The sequence below is a fragment of the Glarea lozoyensis genome (genome assembly GCF_000409485.1).
Source record: "Glarea lozoyensis ATCC 20868 chromosome Unknown GLAREA9, whole genome shotgun sequence".
Lineage (NCBI taxonomy): Eukaryota > Fungi > Ascomycota > Leotiomycetes > Helotiales > Helotiaceae > Glarea > Glarea lozoyensis.
Window position 1 is genome coordinate 485,452 of NW_007361004.1, and position 20,043 is coordinate 505,494.

Here is a 20,043-nt window from a genome sequence, read left to right on the forward strand (position 1 = left end):
TCGGACGTTCTTACGGGTTTCTGCACTCAGATTTTACTATAATGACAGGTTTGAAATGATACATGAGATGGTTGATCCATACTTGAGTGAATTAATGCAAAATGATGTGGTAGTTTGAGGTCATTTCGACATTGACTAGGGGAGGTGTTGAGTCACGTGAATCGTTCAGCCACCGAGGCGCGTGAATCGTTCCCGTCTTAGCTCCCGTCAATCTGAAGGTAGCAACCCCTCCGTTCAGAATCAAATAAGTTCCTTCCCAGCTCACCAATCTTTCGAACGAAGACGACGTATGATAAGGAATGGAGTCATCACCGCTTACTCTAGTATGTCGCCGTCCTGATCTTATTTATGTTGATATACTAATTGTTGCTTCAGGCGCACGATCATGCTAGAGCGGCATCTGTCGCGACATCGAGCTCCGATACGACTGTCGCAATCAACGAACATGCTCTCGCTGCTGGGGAATTTGCAAAGGCTGCTTCAGGTACAAGGAGTGCTGAGGCGTTGAGGACTCTGCAGCTTCTCGAGCAGCATCATCAAAGATTATCAGAGCTTCTACGTTACCCCTCCGAGAACCCACCGTCGACTTCCGCTACAGAATCAGAAGTACAACCTTCCGCAGAGAAGCCGCTCTCCACTTCGGCCGCAGTAGCAGAATTGCGAGCGAGCAAGACAGATATTGGCGCTCGATCATCCTCTCCTCTTCGGAATCCTCCCAGCCTTCAGCACCCCAGAAGACTACCTCCACGAGACCTTAGCTCCTCTATCGCAAGCAACTTAGCATCGGCAAGAGGCATTCGTGCGAACTACACTAGACAACCGTTATCGCCAAGTGTTTCGAACCAGCAGGCTCCAGGGAACCTCGAGTCACATCCGCGTAGGGAAGGGAAGCGGTCAAAGGCCCCGGGCAGTATTCCAGAGCACTCGGTCACACAACCTAGTTGGTTACCTCCTACTCATGCAAGTTCCCAGAAGGCAATTACCTTGAATGGAAAGACTCAAGAATCCGCAAGCGCGGGGGACGCAGTGGCAGCCTCAGACAACGAGGGCTTTTCTCGATTTTACAGCACCTTTGAGAGCTTTATTACAAAGATTTCTGCTCCTCTTGCGTTCGCTGGACTTCCTCTAGTATCGAATGAAGCCAATAGTGCGGCTCAGCCAGAAAGCCCGTCCCAGTCGGGGAAGCGAATTTCAAATAACAGAGAGTCCTCGGTACAAGAGCCAGAACTATCCAAATACATTTCTCGAGCTGCCTTGAGAGCCTCTTCTCGTGATGGGTATTCCGCCAATGATTCCTTTTATGTTGTTCCAACTGCCGGTCATTCTGTCTCGTATGCGAAAATCCTGTCTTTCGACCAGAAGGAAAGACGCCGATTGGCCTCATCTGTCCATAGTGAACACGGGGAAAATCTGGCTGACCTAGAAGACGAAGACTTTGTCGATGCTCGAGAAACTCCAATGCCAACGTCACCTGGTCTGTCGAGGAAGCCAATAAGCGGTCGACAAGGCAAACTCGAAAATCACATCGAGGAACTTGAAATGAAAAACCAGAGCCTCAAAGATATTGCAGACAAGCTTAGTAAAAGATTGAATGCCTTCGAAATGGGTGCTCAAGACCACAGTCTGATGATGTACCAGAGTATGCGAATGCAAAGACCTGCAAGTCCGGGGGGTAATCTTTCACCGGGTCCAGGTGACGATGCTCTCAAACGACGAATTAGCGAATTGGAAGAACACCAAGCACTAAGCGGGAAAGAGATCGAAAGGCTTAGCCGTGACAACGAAAAGCTGAAAAATGTTGTGGCAAGATATCGTGATCGATGGGAAAAGCTTAAAGAGGGCGCAAAGACTAGACGCGAAGGCTCTTCTGGCAATGGCAATGCAACAATCAAGAAGGATAGTGATTCTACTGGCGATAGATTGGCTGCTGGGTAAATTTAAGAGAAAATCGTCAAATCGTCTAAGATCCTCCTATGAAGTGTTAGCTGGGTTTTATCACAATTGGGATTATAGATCGTTCGTATCAAACAACGAACATGGATGGCTTGACTACCGGACGTTATTACCAAATACATGATCATTTATCAAATTTGGTTGAGTTTGTAATGTTTGTACTATCTTAATTTCCGAACGATCACTATCAAATTTCACTTATCTTCTGATTCATCGATATCGCCTCACGGACTACGATGTCTCACCACGCGTCAGGCTACTGCAACGCGGCGCGAGACTTCCTTTTCGGATGTGGCCTCTGTCCACCCTGCTCTAAGTATTCCGCCATGTCGTCACGTCTGTGAAGCATATTCAAATATGGGTCTGAATTGGAAAAATATTCAGAGTGCAATTTACTATTACAGAACATAAAGCCTAATCTATTGGCCAGCCTCGGAATCGACAGACTTATCTGATCCTCCTCCTGCAACCACTGTTCCCTGCAATCTTCTCGCAACATCGTCCGTCATGTAATCCTCAACATTAGGACTGATGACTGCAGCAACTAAGAGGATGGCACCGAACGGCAGGGTACATAAGAAAACGGTTCGGAATGCGAGCGAATAGGCATGCTTTACTGCATGTCCAACAGCAATCTCAATCTCCGGTGTGATTCCTGGTACATTCGCAAATGAACCTGCTGTTATTCCAGCGAAGAGGTCAGTCATGGATGCCGCTGGAAGTCCTGCTCCTGTGGCAGCAGGAACTACGTATCTTGGAAGGTACTTCGATAATTCATTCGACAGAATGCTCACATAAATCGAAGTGGCGACCGACGAGGATGCTGTGCGAATGCTTCCCATGACACCGGCGACAAGACCGATATCCTCGGGTTCGAAAACGTAAGCCATCGAAGAAAGAGTTAAGTTTTCGATGTAACCGGCAGCCGCGACGCCAATCAATAGGCATACGACGGTTCGTGTACGTGAGTCCTCATTGACGGAAGCCAGCGATGCAACAAATGCTATCATGATGATAGACGCAACTGTCATCTGTATTTTCATTCTTGGCAGATATCGGATACCCATACCTGCAGCGATTTGTCCGAAGAGAAGACCACCTCCCACAGCGCAGGAGAGCCACCCAACTTCCTGGACGTTTGTGGTGAATAGTGCGCCAATCAGAGTTGGCCATACAACTGTCATAGAGTAGTATACCATTGCCGCAATAGAAGCGCAAGCCGTGATAGCGTCGTACTTGATGTTTTTGAAAAGCCTCATTGGCATAAGAGGAAACTCGTGGCCGCTATACGCTTCCCACAGACCGAAGCCTATCAAGGTGGCAATCCCGAAAATGAGGGTGCAAAGAGTGTGAGCTGAAACCCATGGATACGCTTGGCCACCCCCTGAAAATTTGTTAGCCTTTGTGTAGTAATCTAGAGGGATTTGGAGCACAAACAATTCAACCCGATGAGAAAGAGAACCAATCCAGTGGAAAACAAAAAGATTCCAACCCAATCAAGACCTTTCAGTTGTTGCATCTTCGACTTTCCGCCCACGTGGAGCTGGTTGTAAGTTGGTGGATGGTAGCAAAGATAGTACATGCCAGCAGCGATGAAATTGATGATACAACCCAAAATGTACGACCATCGCCATTGCAAGCCGGTGTTTTCGTAGAAAGCTCGAGCTACTGGTGGACCGAAGACGGCAAAAGGAATCGAAGTTGACAGGACCAAAGCGTTGAATGGTCCACGCTGTCTGTTTGGAACCAGCTCACCAATGATGACCGAGAAGGAAAGCTGTCCAGCAGCGGCGAGTCCATTAAGACAATTCGTTCCAATGAGCATGTTCACGGATTGTGCTGATGCTCCAATGACATTACCCACTAGAGCCATGATACTGGATCCGATGAAGAACCATCTGCGACCGAAGACTACAGTGATAATTAGCAGGTGTATGGCAGATTTCGAAATCTGCTTCTTACTATCAGACAATCGACCGACAAGCGATAAGCCAATAGTAAAACCCATCGTCCACGCCAGCGCCACCCATGTGATATTTGGAGATCCTCCAAGGGCTGCGTTGATCAAAGATAGAGTGTTTGCTGGCAACACCCATCCCAAGTAGCCACTGATTTGTGCGAGACAAGTCGCCTATTTCTCATCAGAATCGATTTCATGGCTCTTCACTGAGGGAACCTACAATCAAAGTTCCGATGAATTCTTTGCTCGTATAATACCCTTTTGGCATCTCATCGTACAACCCGCCAATTGCTTCCGGTGCGACTTTGTCATGATGGAGCTTTACATCAGCTTTTGGTGCGTGTTGTATAGTGCGATCTTCGTTTGACTCATGGTGCTCAAGCTCGATTTCGCGTTTTTCGTCTGTCATGATGTCTCGTTTTGTTGAAGATTCTCGTGCTCTCGACATGGATATCGAAAAGTGTGTGGAAAGAGAAAGAAGAGTTCAATTCGAGGTCAGAACTGAATCAAATCAAACTCAACTGATCAACAAAATTCAATCTTCGAAGGGCATGGTCGATAAATAGACCTTTCAATCTCAACATGTGCCTATTCGCCGCTAGTTCAACTTGGTATACCCAGCACGCACATCTAGAACCGCTGTCCCGGTCTCATGTACGCGAACGCGTTTCCACCGAAGTTTTACACGGTATATCCCCATAAAAGTGTGGGGTAATTCTGGGGGCGTCTGTCTGGGGAAGATTATGTTGGGGTATGATAGGTCCTAATGCGGGGATGGAAAACGTTACCCGTGAGGCACATGGCTCTTATAATTATTGAGTCATTTCACACACAATGCTTAACAAATTGCGATTCGAGTTAGGCGTACGGCTGAACATGCGAGAGCGAGTACGGAGATTTTTGGGTCCCGGAAGTGCGGTTGGGTTTACTAGGTTTGGACTAGGAGTTGACAAGTCTGGATCGTGACAGGAGGTCTGGACCGGGACGAGACACATGGACCAGATTGTTTGAAGGCATTTCCACGTGAGTACAATACATGTGTATTACTTATCAACGTAGTTGAATTATGAGACTAACAAGCCCAGCCTCCATCGATACTTTGTACTGTTCCGGTCATGTACGACGAGCCATCACACAAAAGCCATGCAATCAACTCCGCAACCTCGTCAGCTTTTCCTTCTCTACCCATAGGAACCAAGGCGACATTGCTAGAGCCATCATCCGTGTGTGCCGTTTCTTTGGATTTAGCTACCATAGGTGTATCTATTGGTCCTCTGTCGGTTGTTGTTAGCAGTTGTCCCTGGAAAACCTCATGCCTGCTTCACCCAGCTGTCTGGGTGTTGGGTCGCCACAACCTAAGATAAGCATGAAGGGAATGGAAGATGAGACTTACGGAGCAATGGCATTACATCTTACCCCTCTATGACCCTGTTCCTTCGCACAAGCTCTTGTGAGTCCGACAACAGCATGTTTACTAGCGATGTACGCCGCGTTCTTCACCATTCCAATCACTCCCGCAATGCTACTCGCATTTACAATACTACTTCCCTTTCCTCCATCCTCTACCGTCTTCATATGAGGGATCTCAGCTCTCATACAATTCAGAACTCCGCCCAGGTTGACGCCCAATACGAAATCCCAATCTGGATCCTCCACATCCTCGATATTAGCAATCCCGATCTGCTTTCCGATCACACCAGCCAGATTCACAGCACCATCGAGCTTGCCATGCTCTTTCGCCACAGACGAGATCCAATTTTCCACTGCCTTTCGATCACGGACATTGACGACGACCCCTGAGATCTTACCCGTGCTGTTAGGGTATTCTGATTTTATCGATTCCACGGCCTTTTGCAGTGCGCCTTCTGAGAGATCGGCTATTGAAAGAATGGCGTTGCGAGAATAGAGTAGATGTGCTGTTGCTAGACCAATACCAGAGGCGCCTCCTGTGATTACCACTACCTTTCCTTCGAACTTGTGAGACATTGTGGTTTTCAAATTCCGTTTTTTTCGGTGCTAAAAGAATCGATATTTTGTTGCTCAGCAAAAAGAAATGTGATAATCGAATGCACAACAGCAATAGAAAACACAACTCTAGACTCCCACAATTTGAGTTTTATTTTCAGCCCTCACGTCTAAACTCTGCCCATTGCCATTTCCTCGGGGCTCCCATTAAGCTCGGTCTGCCCACGAGAGCCGCAAGCCTGGCTAGTTTCTTGGTACGCATGCACGATCACATGGAGCGCATTGCCAGGCCCCTTTCGGGCCATCTGAGGCAGTGCTTTTTTGGAGTACGTGGGTGACTTCTTCCCTGGATTTTGGTTGGGCGGGGGTGGGTCCCGTCGGTTGCGCTTCTCCGCTCTGTTAGTGGGTGGAGTGAGAGAGGGGGGTGGTCAGGTGATTTGTGGGTTAAGAATACGGAATGAGTAGAATGGGATTTCAAAAAGTTTAGTAAGTCATCAGAGTGAAAGAATTCTTGCTCATGGTGTTTGTGGTCGCACGAGTACGATGTACAAAAGTTGTTGGCGGGCATGTGATTATGAGGATTGGAATTCTCTTGAATACGAAGCAGTTACATAGGAGAATTTTCGGTAAAATTACATACGACTCACAGTGTCGAATTCTTAGTACTCACTTTGTCCTTAATCTTAATAAAACTCGCTACTCTGTTGTTCCCTTTTTTCGATCTTTACTAAATTGGCTATTCCGTTATTCACTTTCTCCAACTTTCCAGCCGGGGTGCAAATACAGAGACCACTTCAGGCATTTCAATTGTCTTTTTCACCTGATGGTTAAAACATGTTGGTGTAGGAAACCTAGAATGGTGGAAGATTGAGTTCATGAGCGCTCACCTCGAACGTCACCAAATGTAGGAATGTTCTACTTTGACTCTAGGGTCAGTCAAGAGGTACGACTTGCGACGGAAAATTCAAGACTAAGAATAATCGACAGAAAACTTATTTGTATTCTGGTCTTTACCTACAAATAATACAGGTTCCTCGGAGACAAGAATCAAGAGTCAAGACGTGAAGAGTTAAATTCGGAGGATAATTCATTGGTGCTTTGGGTTACTGAGAAGGATAGTTAATTGGTAATACAGAGAACTTGGTTGTTGATAACGAAGCAGCATTCTAAAGCAATATACTGGCATTTAGGGTGCTTTTCTGACTCTCGAGTTCCGGATGGTAATCTTAAGCGAGCTTGAAATGAAGGGACGAATTTCACTGATAATGCACATTCTTTTAGCCAAGCAGAGAAATCTTTGAGAATCAATGAAGTATAGAAAAATGGGCGGAATAGGAGCTCGGAACCTTCAGTCCACTCCTTACGAGTACCCTCTCGCAGATGGACTTTTCCCCCTCCCCTTCGTGTTTCAGGAAATCAAATTGGATTATTGTTAGTTTAGCGGCATATACAAATTTTCAAGGTATCATGAGATAAAATATCAGATCCTTACAATTTATCAATCTTTGTTGTTTTAGTTTACTATGCAGGGCAGTGAAGTGATACAAAAGTGCTAGTTCCAAAAGCGTGTCTCCAGTTTAGACTTCCCAAATCGAATTTGCGCAACACCACACAAAAGCAAATCACTTCCAGCGAGCTACCGGTGTAAGCTCTCAATTTTCCTGATCAACATAGTACATCACAATCAGCACTTCTCACTATTGTACACTTAAAACTTCAGTTCAGAAAAAGGGGTTTCGTCGTCTAAACAAGGCTACGAACTTTCGCAAACCCATCGCCTAAAGCAACGACATAATGTGTTCTGCAAAGGTTAGAACCTAGTTGACGTCGTATCACTCTTTCAGACGGAAGTTTTGGCTTCCTAGGAAATCTTGACAGCTAAATATCAAGTCCTTCCACGTCGCGGTCTCGTATTTTGCATTGAATTATTGAGAAGTTATGTACTTTGACATCCTGAAAGGTCATCAGTTTGAGACTCATTGACTTCGAGAAATATTGTGCTATCGTTCAATGCTTCATTTAAAGTCAAGAAAAATGAATAGGCTTTGCTAGATCAGACGGAGGTAGTGTAATCGGATGTTCGTTGAATCAGGTGTAATCAAGCTAGACACCTTGGACATACCCAAGATGTTAGTATTGACCTATTTCTTTAGCCATACTATTTGTATATTACGAGAGGATTTCGAACTTGGAGATTCTACACATCATACGACCGATGATCGCTTATTACTCTTTGTGGAGACGATAGACATTAATGATGACTATTGAAAATCTCAGAACGATATCATCTTTTGTGATGTTCGCTCTAAGCCAACTAAACAAGAAGTGCCTGCATACCATGAAATTTGCGATATCAGGATTCGATGGTCATATCACAAGGTAACTGTCAGCTTTTCAAAATTGTGTTACTAAATAGACGGAAGTATTGGTCATGAAATCCGAATAACGCTAGACCTCGCATGTTTCACAAAATTTCAGCCTCCTTGGGTTAGATACCTAGAATACTAATTCATTAGTCCAATCGTTCCACGCACCCACCAAACGAAACACCTAATTTTACTCACAGTCTTACACGTTCCACTACATCATCAATCATCAGAACTACCTACCACGACATCAAGCCCCTTAAAAAATCTCCGCCGCGGCAATCCCCTTTCTACAACACAGAGGCTATTTCGCAACTGCCGAAAAAGAAGCGTGGCACGTGGGGGTGGGACGACAGATTCAGGGATTCGGGGTTCGTAAGTCTCGATGGAGAAGAGGGCTGAAGCGTTGTGTTACCAGGACGCGGAACTGTTTGGGAAGGAGTTTAAGGTTGCGTTGCCATGAGGCTTGGAAGGGGATGTGGGGTTGGGTTTTAGGGGATTGGGGTTTTGTGATCTGGAGGTTGATTTGGAACGATGAGAGTCCTTGTTTGATGATAGAGATGTTATTCAATAGTGATTGAGTTCTGCTGATTTGAGGTATAAGTTCAAGATGTTCCAAATTCGCTAGGATGTATCCAACAAATTCACAACATTAGCAAAACCCAACTATCAAAGCACATAAATTCAGGGACTCTCCAAACCGGTAATTGATGTTCACTTCCTCCCAACAACTTGGTCCACTGCCGAGTCGTACAAACCCACGGTACCAAATTTCAATGCTACCCATTTCCCGGCTTGCATACGCACTCGCTTAAGCATGTGGATGATATGCACATCGTGTAACCAGGCCCCTAGCTATTCTGTGTCCGAAAACTCGTGACATGACGAATAATGCCCTTCTAGGTCATGAGTGTTTGGTTGGAAGTACGAACAAATGTGGTTGTGCCGTAGGTTGAGAGAAGCGCAGTGGAAGGATGCGTAGAATGTCACGCAGGAAATCAGGAAGCGAGTGTTCTTACTGCATGCCACCACGCCCCTTTGGAATACAGAAACTGTCCAATCATGAAGGCTGTAGGTTCATGGCCAGGGGAAACGCGCAACATTGCGGGGTCCCCACACTCGTCCTGCAGGAGTTGTTATGTATGCGACTTGAATGTAACCACAATGCTCCCACGTCTATGACAGCTCAGCTTTTGTGCGGAGTCAGAAACATCGGGGAAGCAGAATGCGGGCTGATAATTTGAATTTGTCTTGCTTTACTACTAGGTGCGGAACGGGACGTCAAACGTCAGCTGGAGGGCGGCCTAGCGATGTTTGTTGGGTTGGTATTTCAAATGTTGCGAACGAGGTTGCGCAACTGAGATGTATAGGTGAGGCGTAGCTCTTTATGTCAGGCTGCAGTATCAAATGCAGGTCAGAAGATCTTGCTCAGCAAGGTAGTTTGAGAGTCGCATATTTGTGCCGTTAATTCATTGACTTTCTCTACATTTCTATACTTTCATGATAGCCGCGTTTTAATCCTTCCATCATTGACTAGCCCTCTTTTGCTCGTATCTCCACGCCCATTTATAGAAACAAAGCACCTAGGCTGTGCGCTCGACCTTATTCTGATTGCGCAGCATTGTTTTATATTGTTCGGCCGCCCGCACTCTGTACAATCTGCGCGGTGCTGTATTGGAAGCTTTTAAATTGCTTCAACGTATTGTGATATTTTTGGAATCAAGGCAACTCTTGGTACATGTGACTGTGACATGTACCTCGTGCAACATCCCCCAATATACGAGTAAGTGTAACAACTATACCCGAGAAACAGTAATAGTCAAGTGAATTCGTGAGCTTTTGCTCAGATTCTCCGTAACAATTGTTTGTAATAGAATGCATGGAAAAATCTCAATGCAGACCTGTGAGACCCATAGCCTTACTAGCTCAGTATTTAAACAGTGTTGGTATCCTGCGTGCATAGCACACGATAAACTTGTTCCCGCATTGACATCGGCTTCTTCTCCAGATGAAAGGGTTGGTGAGATAGTTAAAGAACAAATTTTCCGCTCCGCCTGAAGTGGCTCGCAGTTGCGGTCGATGAGGCATCCGTCATGAGCCCAGCTCTTCTAAGACGGACGCTGGTAATGAATGCTGTATCAGCAGAACTGATGATTCATGTTCCCAAATATGCACGTCTTCTCATTTCAGCCTCACGAATGATCTCCGCGGAAAGACTGAGACTAGGAGCAAGGTGCACATATCGCTCAACTTCGGTAACCACATCGTTGATAATCGCATCGACAGCGTCTAAGTGCGGTACAAGAGTCGAAAGAATGGCGGAAAGCGAAGGTGACATCGTGGCACCCATAACAAGAAGTGTTTGAGAAGCTATAGAAAGCGCTCCTTGCCATAAATATGGGATGTGGCCAGCATGACTACCACCGATTAGATAGTTTCGAGGAAAAATTAAGGAGTACTCACTGAGCTGTAATATGTTCCAATTGCCTTATGGATGCTTCTAAGCACTTCCGACAATTATCGCGCACAACAGGATCCATCGCAGCAGATTCGTTATCCAGTACCGCAAGGATATAAGGTCTGTATATGATCGTCCGGCATGCGAAATATCGCAGTCTCAACACAGTCTGTACCGGGTCTTGCAAAAGAGAGCGGTTGTAGGGAAATTGTAATGGTAGTGGAAGACTCTCGTACCACTGGGTTAGTTGGAAATCTAACTCTGCCACAACCGGCTCGAGACTCTGTGTTGAAGCCATGGAGTCCTTTGAGTAGATAAGCTGGCTGACCCGGTTGAGAAGACGTCGGAGAGCAATTTCGGCGAGGAAATACCACAATTCATCACGACCAACGCTTTCTTCGTCCTCTGGATGAAATCCTCCCGGTAAACCAACATTTTCTTCATATTGAACAATTCCGGAATGAGGAAGATCTAATTCAGCAAGTAGGTCGCTTTCGAAAAGTAAGGCATTCCAATAAACCCTTTCCATTAGCTCTCTTTGGCCTGTTGGGACCCGTCCAGGAGCGCTCAAGAGAAGCTGAAGCTTTGTGCTGGTACTGCTCAGTAAAGTCCATGCTTCCAGGGGCCGGACCAGATAGAATAGATACGCAGCTGCGAGAATGGTACACTGAGCCGACTGAACAGTATTCCGAGTCATCAGACTAGGAAGAAGTGCCCATGCCGCTGCAAAGTATGGCATTCCAGGCGGATCCTGTACGTTTGAAATTCGGGAGATACTTCCACTGCAGCTCGCTTGGCCAAGAGCCAAGACGAGAAGGACAATACAGCTTTCGGGCCCTTCTCGAAAGCCATTAGAGAGTGCGATGCGATAGTAACTCGTCCAAGTGTACGGATTTACACAAGCGTACCAACAATTGACTTTTGCAAAGAATGCCTCGATGTAGGCTGAGGTGTTCGACAGGTCAAGACATGGAGTTTTTGACAGTGTGAGAGGTTCCCTGGACATTTCAAGTTGGAGGAGAATTTGCGGGTCGTAAGGTCTGGAGATAAGGTCGCGAATTAACGGCCACTGTAATAAATGCAATGCTGCGTTTGTGTGTATTTTCGGCATGGTTGAAATGTTAGTGGGTGTCGTCCAAGTACCTAGGCCAGTCGCCGGAAGCATTGAGATGAAATTCGCTCCATTTTGCATCATTTCTTCGTCGGTACTGATAGTCGTTCTTCCATTGATCGATGGTGAGCCAGCCGAGATCGCTAGATTAGAGGTCTGTCCAACGAGGCTCGACTGGAGCATACCCTCAATACGAGCAAGATGCTCTAGAATGAGTTTATCACCAGCATCAAGCTTGATGCCAGGTTCTCGGTAAATACATTCCGCGCCCAGTTCCGTGCACAATTTACACTTGGGTTTGGTCCCATCACATCGTGACTTCCTCGATCGACAAATTTCACACTTGACCGGCGTCAACACCAGAAATATGAGGAACAGTAAGTCTACTTACAGCAATGGTGGCTCGTCTTCTAGGATAATCAACCCCAGCATCGGTGCTTCTCCTTTTGTGAGGATTAATTCCATCGTCGCTCGCTTGCCTATTTTGGTTGCCGTTCGTCATTGATTCTCTATCTGCTGAAGACTGTGATAAGTTTCTGGCTTTTTGAGCTGAACCAAGTATTCCTTCACGAGAAAATCCTGCAATACGTCGTGCGGTTGGAGACTTCAGTGTATTGGGCGAGTTGAGGTTGCCGTTTGTGTTTGTGTTTACTTGCAGGCGTGGTGATGGAATATCAATAGTAAATTTGTCGTTTGCTGACATGGAGAAATGTCTTCCGCCGCCCGCAGTCGATATTGGGGAGTTCTCTGCCGAGGAATTTGACATGATGTTGAATGCAACTTTGATTGCACAAGTATGCTGCTTAGGACATGGCTGCTAATCTTTGGATATTATAGTGAAGACGCAGTACAACTGATGAAGTTCCGTCGCTCAAATCTTGATGGACACAACGTAAGGTTGGACAAAAAGACGAGGAAGAGGCTTTGTGATAAGAACGCCAACAGACCTCGTCTTTAAGCGAGGAATTTCAGAGGTTACAACGCACATGCGCCCGTACCCGCCGAAAAGTGGAACAAGGCAAGAACTTCAAGACAAAATAATGTCGAGGGGTTACTGGGGGTTAGAAGAAGGCCTTCGTACCGGGGGGGGCAATATTACATCGTGGCAAACCCTGTGATGCTCATGCAGGACCAACGAGCGAGAATCTGGGGTGCGGTAGGTGGCGGCCCAAGGGAAGACTAGGCGTCCTTCTGGAAATGGTGTTGATCTAACACCCAAACATATTAAATGCTATGTAAAGCAACCTCTCCCTCATCATTGTTGATTATGACAATTGATTATATTAGAGGCAACAGGTCGAGCGCAGCTTGGATGTGCAGTACGAGCGACTATCGCCCCCGACACGAAAGAGACAAGCCATGGCGGTCTTGGATTCGCAGCTCCCGCTTCAAACACTGCAATCGGCTCTTTTCGAAGCAAGATTAAGGGCCGAGTAGGTTGCTGATGGCTTCGTTGGAGTTGAATTAATGGCTACAGCGGCTATTGAATGCTAAGTGGCTCGCAATGGGAATATTGATGAAGCGAGTCGACGGAATCGATCACGCTGCTTTGTTTTTGAGTTTGAAGTACCAGTACCTCCGAATATGGCCTACGTCGTCTACAACGGATAAGTATCTTCTTCTCCCCTCCAAACCAATACATGCATTGGTGCAGGCTATGGAGCGAGCTCGTAAGACGAGGTTCTGGTTGGCGGAAGGGGGTACTCCGCGTAGATGTCGGCGTGAATGCTGCTGAAAGCTTAGTTAGGAATAGAGGAATCAGAGTCGGGTTCAGGGTGATATCGAGACGGTCCACGACGATGTTCGTAGTGGTGTTGAGAACAGAAAAGGAGGATTTTGTTTCGTGGGGAATTCCAATCAATTGTAGCTCGAGGAGCAGCTGTGAGAGGTTCACACAGACGAGGTGCGTCAACGGGGACTCTCTCGGTGTCCCCACAAACACCAAGTCCACGAGCGAGCCCCTTTAGGCTAGCGAGGGATTATGTCAGCCCTCCCCGGCGGGCACGGTGAACGAGCTGCGAGACAGGGGCTTCACCGAAAGAGTTGGGATCCAGGAACACAGCAAACATGTCAAAAACCCGTCGTCATCCCACCTTTCCTCTTCATCATGTGCTTCCACAAGATCCAACCTCCTCCTCCTCGTAAACCCCCACCGGAATGCGGGAAAGGTGATATCGCGGTATTGTCGCTAATCTCGCTGGATGATTCAGCCTGAAGCTTTGGATGCATGAACTTCTGGAGTAAAGAGCCAGTCATATGGATGAAACTCCATTGCCTTTTTGTCCATCTTTCTGGCCGTCGTTCGCAGTCAATATCACAATCACATTCACCTATCCGCTGCTTAGCTTCCGTCTTGGCTATCCTAGCAAGACTAGAGAACTCGTGTAGCAGACTCTGTATTCACAGAGGAGAATGGCGAGCTTCAGTGACTTTGGGCTCGAATGCCCCTGAGCGATGAGCAGCTGGATTGGGGACATCCGTGGATCGTGGCACGTTCTCTGGACGGCTGCTTCCTACCAATGCCAACACCGAGGAGCTCAACGCGATAAGCAAACACAATCAGTTTTTTCTCGGGGGGTACAAGCTCACCGACTTGCACTAACAACAAAGCTTGTTGCGACAATGAAACTCGAACACCATCAACCTCATCGCGGCCGAGCTCGTTAATCGGCACACGAGCCGGGGAATCTGTAGCTGCATTTTCTTCCCCAACATTTATCCGCTGCAGGAACTTCTCCATACCCCGCGCGGGACTTGTATAGTAGATGGAGATCTATTTGTGCTCGTACCGACTACGAATACGCTGTGATGATTTGATGAGACTAGCTTTCACTTATCATGTAGGTTCTCCCACTTTGCAAGATATACTGTGTATCTGGTCTGGTATAAGGCTTATACTTGTGAAGGTTCTGCCCAGTTTGCTATCAGCGGATCCCAGTATGATGGTCCAAGAAAAGATGGCTTCGGCGTTGTCGATTTTTATCGTTGCGCTCGCCCAAATGGCTTCGGGAGCCCCCTCGCCTAATGGAATCGGATCTGATCTTTCTATATTGATCAACAATGATCTTCGAGGTTAGAAATGTGCTCTCTGATTTGCAAGCAAAGAATAGGATCCTAACTGTTGAAACATCCAGGTCCACAGAGCTCTTCTGCCGACTCGGGTCTTATCCTTCTTACTCCCAGATCGCAGGTCTCAGCAGCCAAAGCATGTGCGGAACTAGGCGAATCATTGTGGACACCGGAATCGAAGAATACCAGCATACAAGCAAATCTTGATTATCTCACGTACCAGGGCAAATACAGCAGCGACCAGCTTTATTGGATCTCCTCCTCTGCTACTGCAAAGCGAGCAATTGACGGGAAGGGGCGCATAAGAGATTCTACGACTTTCAGTCCGCACTCGCAATTGCCCGCATTTTGCACACAATCTGCACCATTTTCGGATATAACGACCCAAGATACATCATCTCGCTGGCAGGCTACTGTGCATTCCAACAATGAGTATATCACTGGGTGCGTAATAAATATTCCGATTCGATTGGCATGCTAACAGCAGTAGGTTCCGCGATCGGTTGAGCTTTCGTTTCCTTGGAATTCGATTTGCGCCGGAGCCTAAACGATTTACACATTCAACAACATATCATGGCACAGAAAACAATGCGTCGGCGATGGTGTATGGCTCTCAATGCTACCAAGGAGGTGTTGGATCCGAGGACTGCTTGTTTTTGAACGTGTGGACACCTTTTCTTCCTGCCCACGGAGGTGCCCCAAAGAAAGATTTAAAGCCAGTTATGCTATGGATTTATGGTGGAGGATATACTAGCGGTACTGCAAATGACCCGACGTTTGATGGTGGAAATCTGGCATCGAGGGGAGATGTTGTTATGGTTGCATGCAATTATCGCCTCGGCGCCCTGGGTTTCTTGGCTCTCGACGACGGAGTCACGAAAGGCAATTATGGTTTAGGGGATGCTATCACAGCGCTTGACTGGGTTCGAAGAAATATCCAAAATTTTGGAGGCGACCCGGATCGCATCACTATTTTTGGGCAATCCGCAGGAGCAGCAAGCGTGCGTGCCATAATGGCATCGCCAAAAGCAAAGGGGAAGTTTGCAGCTGCGATTCCAATGTCTAATCTAGGTGGTGGTGGTTATGGTGAAACATATTCTTCGTGGTTGTCGATTGACGCTGCTGTCTCGCTTGCGACGAAGCCTCTCCTTGCTGCGACAAACTGTACAACGGCAACATCCCAGCTAGAGTGTTTACGTGCCTTGCCCGCTTCAACGTTATCCAAAGGAACAATAGGGAATCTTGTACGATACCTCGTCGTTGATGGCACCTATCTAAAAACCAGCCAACTTCCGCTTAGTTCCTCCGCAATGGGATCTCTTGGCAACGTTCACCTACTCCAAGGACTAATGCGTGACGATGGCGGTGCCATTACTAGTTATGTTCAGACAACAAACGTGTCTCAAGCTATAACTACCACTGGCTTCAATACATCAGTGGTTACAAACTCAGGACTCTTTCCTGTTCCGGACGGCGTCAACAAGACTTTAAATGTGTTCAACGTCACAGCTCGTGTAGCCACAGACACCATATTTAGATGCTCGGACGAAGCGTCTGCTTACGCCGGGGTACTGAACGATGTCTTTGCGCCAAACCAGTACTTTTACGAGTTCAATCGATCCTATCAAACCCCCAACTGGAATCCGAATCCCCCAGTTTGTCAGGCCCCTGTTACCGCCAGCCATCCATATGGTGATCCCGATCAGGAGTACTTCAAGTGCCATTCCGGGGAACTCTTCTACACATTTGGCACCATTCTCAGAATGGGGTACCAACTTCGAGATGTCAATGACCTCTTGTTCGAGCAGTTCATTGTTGATACATGGACGAGCTTCGCACGATCATACGATCCCAATCCCAGCAATGGCTATTTGAAAGCCCGAAGGTACGAAAACACAATTGCAGCACTCCAGCAGTCCGGGCCCTGGACGCCTTTAACAAAAAATAAGGCTGATGCGCGCAATGTGAGACTATTACAAGATTCCCCTAAAATGGTTCCGTTTCGAGATCCTGACCAATGCGCTGCGCTGGGTTGGCCGATTGAGCTTTATTTGTGATAGGTTGCTTATACAAGTGCTTTAGAAAAGTTTAGGGGCCGTGCCGTGGGTTAAATTAGAATATACATATACGTTGGCTTCAGTGCCGTAGAAGCTAGAATGATGGATTATTTAGAATACCTAATCTATGCTTTACAGAATATTCTCGGATGATTTAGTGAAGCGAAAGAATGAATGAATTGAACTCAAGTCGAACGTTGAAGGTCCACTAGCTAAAATACGATCACAGGTGCTACACCGCAAGAAGCGAAGTGACTTTTACAGAGTCTATGTATTTCCAACATTATTCCACCTTTTACATATAATCGGCGCAATTGAATACCGTCGCGGTACTTTGCACACCGATGTTCCTGGGAGAATTCTAGAGCGCAGGTAAATTTCCTCCCCTGTAATTTCGGTGTTGGTTAAACTCCGATGTCAGAAGTACTTCAGGACGTCAGAAACAAAAGGTACAAGGCAATCATCCTATTTCTGAGACTGTTTGGAAATGATTCTGCTAGTCTCTTCATTCAAAGAGCAATTGTAATTCCGTGGCACATTTTGATCATGGAAGACTCGTTCACGATCCGTCGACGCTCAGGTTCTGGATCGGAAATAGGGGTACAAACCGCCAGCAAAGATGTTTCGAACCACAATACTAGCCGTGTACTGGATCCCATGACTATAGAAGAGGATGCTGAAGAAGCTCCTGAACCGGCAGCCAAGAAGTCCCTAGCATTCAAACTCGCCTTCATCGGTCTTGCAGCCACAGGTTTCGTCTTCCAGGTCGATGCGACGGCCCTTGGCATCGCGCTTCCAGTGAGGAATATTCCTCTACACTCGTAGCAAAACCTCAAACCATTTGAACTAATACTTCCTACTAGACCATAGCAGAAGAACTGTCCGGCGACAACCTCGGGTCTTTCTGGGCAAACATGTCCTACACCCTCTGCGGTCTCGTCATGCAACCCCTCTGGGCCAGTATATCCGACGCTTTTGGCCGCAAACCGCCTCTCTACGCCTGCATGTCCTTTTTCTTCGTCGGATCTATTGTGTTTGCTACTGCGAAGACTATGAATACCGTTATTATCGGGCGAGTACTGCAGGGCTTTGGGGGAGGAGGTATTGATGTCCTCGCTCAGATCATCCTGGCTGATATGACGACGCTGAAGGAGCGTTCGACGTATTTGGGTTTGATGGCTATTCCGAACGCGGTGGGGAATATCTTGGGTCCTGTTATTGGTGCGTCGTTCAGTAATTATCTGACTTGGAGGTGGATTGGATGGATCAACTTGCCTTTACTTGGGTTTGCGGCGCCGTTGGTGATCTTCTTCCTCAAGTTACGGCCAGTTCGACTTGATTCTTCGCTGGTTGAGAACTTGAACAATCTAGACTGGATAGGCATGGCTTTGGTTGTCGTTGGCATCACAGTCTTTGTTCTACCGCTCAGTTGGGCTGGTTCATTGTTCCCCTGGGGTTCGTGGCAGACTCTGCTTCCCATGCTTTTAGGTTTAGTGTTGCTCGTCACATTCGCAATATACGAAGCCAAACCAAAAGCACCTATTGTACCTCATCGGTTGTTCCGTTCGAAGACTGCGAATATGACTTTAGCAGGAGCGTTCATACATGGTATGATACTAGTTGCACTGTTGCAGTACCTGCCGCTGTTCTATCAAGCAGTAGGTCTTCAGACGGCAATTCAATCAGCAGTGTCTCTCATGCCAACGGTCATTACGAGCGTGGTTTTCGCTGCCGCCTCGATGATGATGGTGTCGGTCATTGGCGGATATGTCTGGATCTTGCGCTTTGCGTGGGTCGTGTTGACTGTCGGTACTGGCTTACTCGCTTTATTCAATGCCGATTCATCGTCGTCCATGCGTCTCGGTGTTCCTATTCTTTGGGGAACTGGTGTAGCTTTGCTACGTCTCAATATGCTGCCTATGCAGGCCAGTGTCAAAGGAGTAGATGATACCGGCGCAGCCATTGGCTTATTGATGACTATCAGGATGTTCGGTGGCCTAATAGGGCTTACCATCGCATCGACAATATTCAACTCTGTTTTTTCAAACTCGATCTCTTCGACGGCAGGACAGCTCACGGGACCACTCGCTCCTCTTAGTGATGCTTCCAACGCTGTAGCTTTCATCTTAGAACTGAGAGTGGTCGATATCTCTACCGAAGCTTTGAGGAGAATATTGGGAGTATATCTTACAAGCTTCAGAGCCATATTCTTCGCCATGACGGCGTTTAGCGGACTGGGATTGGTTACTTCTATGTTTGTAGACGAGATTGATTTGAGTAAGAAGAATCTGGGGAGACAAAGGTTTGAGGAATAAAAGCTTGAAACAGTGGTCAACCGAAGTGTTTGTACTTAGTGGTAAAGGCGGTCGTTAGATGAATAATGTATAATGTATAGTGTGTATTAAGAGTTTCTTGGAGAATCAGTCGAAAGTGGCGGCGCCTTGTCGTAGAAAGAGGAAGTGCTAGTCAACAACTGACCAGAGCTGGTATATCATTGACTTGTACCGAAGCTTATGTTTGAAGTACTCGGCTGAGTTAGACTTGAGGAGCACAATAACGTGACATGCACGTGACAACGCCGTGACTTGAAGAGGTTTTTTGTCAAGCCTTGAATTGCAGGTCCTCTTACAATGCAACTCCTTCAATTGACTGAAAGCCAAATAAGGATCGATTTGGAGTGACTCCATGGTGACTGTCTATGACTGACACGATTGATCAATTGCATATTGCGTGCTCCATCCTGGCAGCCACATGCAACGACGTGACCAACGAAAACATTTCGAGGTTTGCGTAACTCAAGTCCGCGGATTACCACCGGACTCCGAAGCCCCCAGGTTTCATTGAAGATTGAATCCATGCAATGAGTGTGTCGACATGTAAGATACCTACCTGGTAGGTAGTTTTGGGGTTACCAAAGTGACTCAGACCGAAAAAGCCAATTCCTCATCGGCTCGCAACGGCGCCGAAAAGGATTGGCAATTGCGATTTTGGCGACCGAAGAGACAATAGAATCAACAACCAATTCCGCATGTACGATTTGATAAAAAGACGGAACATTTCCAAAGAAACCAATTCTTCAAATATCTTTGTAAAGCCGAATCAAC

At 46.8% G+C, this 20,043-nt stretch overlaps 6 protein-coding genes across 6 annotated transcripts; 3 read left to right on the forward strand and 3 right to left on the reverse strand.

Annotated features, from left to right (window-relative positions):
* Nucleotides 1-299: 299 nt before the first annotated feature.
* GLAREA_08096 (MIT) lies at nt 300-1,935 on the forward strand (the record flags this gene model as incomplete). The annotated part of the gene is made up of 2 exons (XM_008090142.1): nt 300-323; nt 376-1,935. The coding sequence occupies 2 exons, from the start codon at nt 300-302 to the stop codon at nt 1,933-1,935; spliced, it is 1,584 nt and encodes a 527-aa protein (XP_008088333.1).
* Nucleotides 1,936-2,372: 437 nt separating this feature from the next.
* GLAREA_08097 (MFS general substrate transporter) lies at nt 2,373-4,322 on the reverse strand (the record flags this gene model as incomplete). The annotated part of the gene is made up of 4 exons (XM_008090143.1): nt 2,373-3,337; nt 3,391-3,864; nt 3,916-4,084; nt 4,134-4,322. 4 exons carry the CDS (start codon nt 4,320-4,322, stop codon nt 2,373-2,375), a joined length of 1,797 nt encoding a protein of 598 aa, XP_008088334.1.
* A 663-nt stretch (nt 4,323-4,985) lies between these two features.
* On the reverse strand, nt 4,986-5,899 carry GLAREA_08098 (NAD(P)-binding Rossmann-fold containing protein; the record flags this gene model as incomplete). Its single annotated transcript, XM_008090144.1, has 2 exons — nt 4,986-5,187; nt 5,307-5,899. The coding sequence occupies 2 exons, from the start codon at nt 5,897-5,899 to the stop codon at nt 4,986-4,988; spliced, it is 795 nt and encodes a 264-aa protein (XP_008088335.1).
* A 4,500-nt stretch (nt 5,900-10,399) lies between these two features.
* Nucleotides 10,400-12,579, reverse strand: GLAREA_08099 (Zn2/Cys6 DNA-binding protein; the record flags this gene model as incomplete). The annotated part of the gene is made up of 3 exons (XM_008090145.1): nt 10,400-10,661; nt 10,708-12,155; nt 12,205-12,579. 3 exons carry the CDS (start codon nt 12,577-12,579, stop codon nt 10,400-10,402), a joined length of 2,085 nt encoding a protein of 694 aa, XP_008088336.1.
* Nucleotides 12,580-14,770: 2,191 nt separating this feature from the next.
* GLAREA_08100 (alpha/beta-Hydrolase) lies at nt 14,771-16,939 on the forward strand (the record flags this gene model as incomplete). Its single annotated transcript, XM_008090146.1, has 3 exons — nt 14,771-14,885; nt 14,948-15,326; nt 15,373-16,939. 3 exons carry the CDS (start codon nt 14,771-14,773, stop codon nt 16,937-16,939), a joined length of 2,061 nt encoding a protein of 686 aa, XP_008088337.1.
* A 414-nt stretch (nt 16,940-17,353) lies between these two features.
* On the forward strand, nt 17,354-19,254 carry GLAREA_08101 (MFS general substrate transporter; the record flags this gene model as incomplete). The annotated part of the gene is made up of 2 exons (XM_008090147.1): nt 17,354-17,737; nt 17,803-19,254. The coding sequence occupies 2 exons, from the start codon at nt 17,354-17,356 to the stop codon at nt 19,252-19,254; spliced, it is 1,836 nt and encodes a 611-aa protein (XP_008088338.1).
* Between the last annotated feature and the right edge of the window lie 789 nt (nt 19,255-20,043).